Source organism: Cebus imitator, unplaced genomic scaffold (genome assembly GCF_001604975.1).
Source record: "Cebus imitator isolate Cc_AM_T3 unplaced genomic scaffold, Cebus_imitator-1.0 Scaffold71, whole genome shotgun sequence".
Classification (NCBI taxonomy): Eukaryota; Metazoa; Chordata; class Mammalia; order Primates; family Cebidae; genus Cebus; species Cebus imitator.
In genome coordinates, this window is record NW_016107386.1 from 6,156,563 (window position 1) to 6,163,484 (window position 6,922).

The 6,922-nt window shown below is 43.6% G+C and overlaps 1 protein-coding gene across 1 annotated transcript; it reads right to left on the reverse strand.

Annotated features, from left to right (window-relative positions):
* Positions 1 to 225: 225 nt before the first annotated feature.
* GRPEL2 (GrpE like 2, mitochondrial) lies at positions 226 to 5,918 on the reverse strand. Its single transcript, XM_017531341.2, has 4 exons — positions 5,718 to 5,918; positions 3,228 to 3,381; positions 2,060 to 2,141; positions 226 to 873 (listed from the first exon to the last, which is right to left on the reverse strand). The coding sequence occupies exons 1-4, from the start codon at positions 5,792 to 5,794 to the stop codon at positions 509 to 511; spliced, it is 678 nt and encodes a 225-aa protein (XP_017386830.1). The 5' UTR covers positions 5,795 to 5,918; the 3' UTR covers positions 226 to 508.
* Between the last annotated feature and the right edge of the window lie 1,004 nt (positions 5,919 to 6,922).

Consider the following 6,922-nt stretch of genomic DNA (forward strand, 5'->3'; position numbering starts at 1 on the left):
CAAAAAAAAGAAAAAAAAACCAAAAGGTAAAGTCCTGAAAATCTGTATGTATAAAAATCAACACAAATGATATAAATTTATACAACTAAGAGGCTTTATCCCCTAAGTACCCAAATGTTGAACCAATCCCTACTGTATCCTTTATCCACAAAATACAAGATACTATACAATTCCTGTTATAGGGACCACTAGGAAGGAACATGTAGTTGAAAACATATAGTGAAAAGGACTTTGGATTCAAATCCATCAGGTACCAACTTTCTTAAACATGTTTTGATAAAGGCCATGGGAACACTTGTCACACTGTTCAAATGCCCAATGGTAAGACTTCTGATGAGACCAAACAGGTCATATTAAATCAATAGAATATCTTAGAAATAAAGCCAATATGACTAAATCCAAAACATATCACATGAAGTACCTCATGTACAATACAAACCTAGTTTAATAAATAAAAGAAACATAGGTGACTGCACTCTGGGAGAACATCCAGTTCCTGATGGCCTCTTCACAGTCTTCTCTGAGACTCCACTGCCACTTCCACCCGGGCAAGTCTAATGGTGCGGCCATGAAGTTTGTAACCATCTTGTCTTACTAATGCCACGGTGCCAGGCTGCACCCCAACGCCAGCTGGCACATGACAGATGAGTTCATGCTGATGGGGGTCATATTTGTCACCAATGGGTGTTAGTTTCTCCAGGCCATGCTTGGCAAACACACTTTTCAGCTTTGCTTCTAAAAGCGACAACCCTCGGAAAACCTTCTCCAGAGTGAGCTTCTGGTCCCCTGGCTCTGATTCTTCAGAGATGCACTCTGTAGTCTTCTCCAAAATGTCGGCCACTTCCACCAAGTCCTTACAGAAACTCTGGATTCCTGCAGAGAAGCCAGACATTTTAACTGTTTGTGAGGAAATCACTCTGTCCTTGGGCATAGAGTTTGGGTAAGGCGTAGATAGACGGCTAGTATGCTGAGCAGTCTAGCAAGTGGAAAGGTTGCCACACAGGACTCAGAGATCATCACTGATTACCACCCCAACCCAACCGACAAATCAGTGTCTCTCTCAGAAGGCAAATATGACTAGGAACCTGACTTGGAAATGGAAAAGATAGAATCCAAGAACTAGGTAAGACTATACACAGCAGGCTTAAACCTGTCCTTTAAAAACAACTCTTTTTATGTATCATGAATCTCTGTTGCTATTTGCTTGTCTTATGTACATTTTGAAAATTCCTGCCTGTTCCAGTTGTGCTAAGGCATTACATTCTCAACAGGGACAAGACATTGATTATTTCATGAGAAGGAAAGTAACAATAAAAAAAGAAAGTCAACGACACTATGCTAAGGGGTGTCAAGAATGGTTTATTCTTGAGGACTGGTTAAATAGGAGCATGAAAGTAAGATACAGCCATAGATGAGGTAAGTTGGCTATGAAGTTGCTGGAGATGGATCACAAAACTTGTCTGACTTATTTAAGAGTCATATGAACTGTTACAAGATAAAAGTAAATTCAGTTGTTGAGAAATCCCATTACTCTCAATTCTAAAACTTGATTTTTCTTACAGAAATGAGGGCAAGAAATATCATCATTAGAGATGTCTATGACACAATACCAAAGCTCCAGTGGGGGGCTGGTGAGAGGCAAGGACTTTGTTAATCTGACTTTAATCCAGGGACAGGCTTAAGGGCCTGTGTCAAAACAGGTAGCTACCTTAAAGTCAAAGACATTTTTTTCTTTCTTTTTGAGACTGAGTCTCACTCTGTTGACCAGGCTGGAGTGTAGGGGCATGATTCTGGCTCACAGCAACCTCCGCCTCCTGGGTTCAAGAGATTCTCATGCCTTAGCTTCCAGAGTAGCTGGGATTACAGGCGCCCGCCACCATGCCCAGCTAACGTTTGTATTTTCAGTAGAGACGGGGGGGTGTTACCATGTTGGCTGGACGGGTCTTGAATCCTGATCTCATGTGATCGGACAGCCTCAGCCTCTCAAAGTGCTAGGATTATAGGCATAAGCCACCACACCCGGCCAAAGATATTTTTTATTGTAAAATAAATCTCTCACCAAATATCTTGGCATCTTCCACACATCTCTGGGTTTGCCTCCTTATGTTTTCACAATCAGCTACAGCTCTCTGGTATCTCACCTGAACATCAAAAGCAAAATCAAAAGGATGAGAAAACAAATGCCTATTGGTGGAAGAGAATGTTTTTGCTTACTTTACAAATTTCACCCTTCTGATAGGTTTTTATAAAACAAACTAGGAGTTACAGAAATCTTAAATCAGCTACTCCAAACCCCTAGTCAAAGCAGAAACCTACTCTTCAGCAGCATTGCTAGGTAGTTATTTAGCCTGCTAGTTCAAACTCCTAATAGTCTTTAAGCTCATTATCTTGAGAAAAAGCTTTGTTTTTCACATTCAGCCAACACTGCCAACCTCGAACTTCCTTTCATTGACTTGAACTTAGGATAACTGAGAATAAGTTTTAAAAGTATGTCATCTAGGTGGGCATGGTGGCTCATGCCTATAATCCCAGCACTTTCGGAGGCCGAGATGGGTGGATCACCTGAAGTCAGGAGTTCAACATCAGCATGGCCAAGATGGTTGAAACCCCGTCTCTAATAAAAATATAAAAATTAGCCGGGCATGGTGGCAGGTGCCTATAAGCCTAGCTACTTGGGAGGTTGAGGCAGAAGAATCACTTGAACCCGGATGGCAGAGGCTGCGGTGAGCTGAGACGGCGCCATTGTACTCCAGCCTGGGTGACAAGAGTGAAGCTACGTCTCATTAAAAAAAAAGTATGTCACCTATTTGGAGGCAGTTATTTTACCCTCTTTAGTCCTTTTCTTTCTCATTCTTATTATAATTCTTGGTTCTTTCAATTACTGTCATAAGGTATGCTTTCCAGCCTCCTTATCTTTTTAGGTGATTTTGCTTTGGAATTCCTCTGGTTTATCTATCTCCCTTTAAGTGTGTCTAATGTCAGATATCTAAGTGCTGTGACATAACAGGAAACTGAAAAGAGATGACTATCTTTAGCCAGTGGTGTTTTTGAACTACTACAGTTTTTTTTTCTGCCTAGTATACCTAGCAAGGAAGTGGAGGAGGGATGAGGGATAGCACATAAAGAGCCAATTAGAGAAAACTTATTTTAAAAATTGACATAAAAAACTTTATGTGGATATTTAAACTAGAGAGAGGATATGAAGAACAAATAGAAAATCAACTCACCGTTAAATCCTGGACCTCCTTCTCCAGTTTAACAGCTTTTATCCTTAAGGCTCGTTCAGCAAGAGAGGGCCCAAGCTCATCAGGAGGGTCCTCAGAACGGCAGTCCTCACCAGCAGTTCTCTGGATGGCAGTGCTGAATAGAAGTGGCCATCCCCTAAAACAGGAAGGAGGTGGCACATAATTAAGAAATGCCGTCATAAGCCAAAATTACAACCAAGTTTAGAGACCAGAGATCTTTCCAGATTGCATCTCTGGAGAAAGTGTTTTCAGTTATAGTAACAAATGAACACTTAATGAAGTCCTTACTATGCACCAGACACTATCATCTTTTCTTCTCACAACAATATGTGAGATAAACCCTACCATCATCCCTATTTTACAGATAAAAAAATGATGCTGAGAGGCTTAAGACATGATGACCTGCTCAAGATCACATAGTTGGTATTCTGCTGGGTCAGGACACTGAGCAACAAGCAGCAGAAATAGCCAGAACTAGGTATACAAAAGTCAGCACAAGGAAACCAAATGCTAATACCCAGAACCAGAGGAGCACTACCAGAAGTGGGCATTCAAAAAGTCATATAGTTCTGGTTCAACCTTCCATCTTACAAATGGGGTAAATTAAGTCCAGTAAAGGGGCCTTATCAAACTGGAGTTAGGCTTAGAATTCTAAGCCTTCTTCACTACAAGCTCTAAGGCTTTTAGGAGAACCTGTGCTGAGAAAGAAATTCCCACCTATATATAAGATCAAGTCAATGAAATACAACACTATATATTACTGTTAGTGAACTATAGACATAGGTGAAAACAGGTCTTTGCATTCAACTCATTTTGTAATCTAGAATTTTGTACACTGAAACTGTTTGAGTTCACACAGAAAGAAATTTGGACTAGGGGCTAGTTTACAGCAAATCTTGGACTGTGGCAGTCCTGACCTCTAGGTCAAGGAAGTTTCCATTGTACCTCTTGGATCTTCGTAATTTGACTTTAAGTAAAATTTGTCATGAAAATCACTCTGAGTACAAGAGTTCTTTAAAACCATTTATATGGACTGGCATATATTGTAGAGTGGTCCTTGAGGAGACAGCTAACAAAGGCTTAAAGGGGCTAAAGGAGTTGGCTTTAAAAAAGGGAAGAACGTCCCAGGCAGAGCAAACAGCAAGTTTAAAGGTGTAGGCAAGAGGACTTTTATCTCCTTGACTTTCCAAGCCAGTCTTAAATTCAATTATTATAATCTGGTGTGTGATTTTATAGACAGTTCCACATTCTGGGGTCAGAAAATATGGTCACGGTGGATCTGGGGCTAATTACACACAGTGAAACACCTCCTTCTCCCTAAAAAAACATAGTTATCCAATTGAAAAATCAGGTCAAAACAGTCTCAGGGCCAGTTCAAAGGGAAAATAGCCAAAACTCAGACCAAGAAGTAGGAGGTGGCAGTTGTGGCCAATCTCAATTCCTACTGCTTCAGAACTGGAATACGGAGACAGCTTATCAAAAGGAACCATTTTTCTTCTGATCATTTCCTTACATCACCAACAAGCTGCCAAAAAGAGTTGAGAACGGAAAACAAAACCAAGTCCCGAAATCCTGAATGCAACCTCTCACTCAGGTGCTAGGGGGTAGGATGTTGGGTCAGGTGTGTTAAGATAAATAGGATTACATATATAGTTAAGCACATTTACCAGATTCTCCCGTAGCTTACTTTACTATTCAGAGGTCCAACCCTACCTCCTACTCAACCATTTTTATTCTCTTTCCCAGGAGGCAACAGTGTGGGCAATAGACCTTGAGAAAATTAATCAACATGTCTCATTAAATAACAGCGCCGATTCTAATGCCCTGACTGGTTTCCAGCTTGGGTTCCATCACTTCCCAAATATTTAAGTTTGGAAAAGTTACTCAACTTTTCTTTTCTAAACTTCAGTTTCCTCACTTATTAAAAGGGGAATAATAAAAAAGACCATCCATAGTTCCGCAGTCGGCCTCGAAAGCGACCAATAAAAGCTGCCGATGGATAAAGGCAGCAAATGGAACTTGTCTCCCGAAGGCTGATGCAATGGCCGTTTCGAGAAACCAAGTTCAGCGGCCTTCTTTTAATGACAGGTACAACAGTACCCGGGTAACGCAGAAAGGACTGGCCTAAGTTCCCACAGAGTGAGGGGAGAGAACCCAAATTTACCCACAGGTACCACAGACTGGGAGAAGAAGCTGTGAGAGAGGTACATCCCTCCCTTGGGGGCTTAGAGACTTGTCACCTTCCAGGCCATGCATGACCTCGGATCTCCCCACCTTCCTCGGCCTAGGACTGAGGCGCGGCTGGGGGCCTCAGTTTCCCCATCTGCAAAATGGGGCCGTAAGTGCATGGTCGTAGAGGGAGAGGCTTGGTCCCATCGCCTACGCTCAGATAACTCTCGCCCTCAATCACCCGGCTGGCTTGCTAGCCCCGCACAGTCCTCACGCTCCCGACCCCTCGCGTGCAACGCTTACTTGCTCTCCCACGCGGCAGTCGAGGACAGTAGGCACTGCATCCGCAGCCGACCCGCCCACAGCGACCGCACGGCCATGTTCCCGATTTGGGCTGACGGAGACAGCGCACGCGCACTTGCTGCGAGTGAAGAGACGCTCCCGCTTAAAAACCAGCCTTTGCGGGCGTTTCCTTCTAAGGGCTTCCGGACTAGAACGCTACACTTCCGGTTGCTCTGTGGCCCGCGCAGTTCCCCATCCGGTCGTCCGGAGTGAACGCGACACTTCCGGCTCTCCGTGTGTTCCGCTAGTAGGCTAGGTCGTAGTAGTTACTACAAAGGCTCCGTGTTGGTCGCACAGCAGATCATAGCGGTGCCCGCATGGAGCTTACTTGATATTATGAGTGATAAACAGGTACAAGCGGGATGTAAAGTCAGAGCGTGAGCGGTGTTTAAAGGTGAGGGGCAGGTGCTGCGGGACCCTAGAATACAAATCTAGCCGTGTGGGAAGTTTTCCCAGAGGAAGGGGTATTTGAGCTGAGCTGAAGGAAGGGTTCAGGCAGAGGGCAATATCTGCAGAAAGCCTAGTAAAGAGAGAAGAGTATTACACGTAAGGGACTGAAATATACAGAGGCGGGAGGGAAACAGGACTAGTGGTTAGGCAGGGCTAGATCTACGTGAGCGGTTTAAAACATTGCAGCCTGAACCATTGCCCATCACTCCTCCCAGACTTTTTCCTCTAATGCCCTTCTTATCGACTTGTTTTTTAAATGGTGTGTATTTTCTCATTTCTTCTCACTAAAATCTAAGCTCTTTTAAGGTAGAGATATTGTCTATTCATTCCCATTCATTGAGCAGTGCCCTAATGCAGGTGTTCAAAATTATTATTTTTGAGATAGAGTCTCACTCGGTCACCCAGGCTGGAGTGCAGTGGCAAGATCTCGGCGGCTCACTGGAACATCCACCTCCCAGGTTCAAGTGATGCTTCTGCCTCAGCCTCCTAACTGGGATTATAGGCGACCACCACCACGCCTGGCTATTTTGCATTTTTTGTAGCGACGGTGTTTCACCATGTTGGTCAGGCTGGCATTGAATTCCTGACCTCAGGTGATCCGCCAGCCTCAGCCTTCCAAAGTGCTGGGATTGCAGGCATGAGCCACTGCCCCCAGCCTCAATTTTTTTTTTTCCTGAATGCAATTTAGTCTGATTCTGATTGCAATGGAATGTGAA

Coding starts and splice junctions, on each gene's coding strand:
- GRPEL2 (XM_017531341.2), bottom strand. CDS start 5,794: ATGGCCGTGCGGTCGCTGTGGGCGGGTCGGCTGCGGATGCAGTGCCTA. Junction 3,382..5,717: donor ACTGCCGCGTGGGAGAGCAA/GTAAGCGTTGCA, acceptor TTCCTGTTTTAG/GGGATGGCCACTTCTATTCA. Junction 2,142..3,227: donor AGGAGGTCCAGGATTTAACG/GTGAGTTGATTT, acceptor TTTGATGTTCAG/GTGAGATACCAGAGAGCTGT.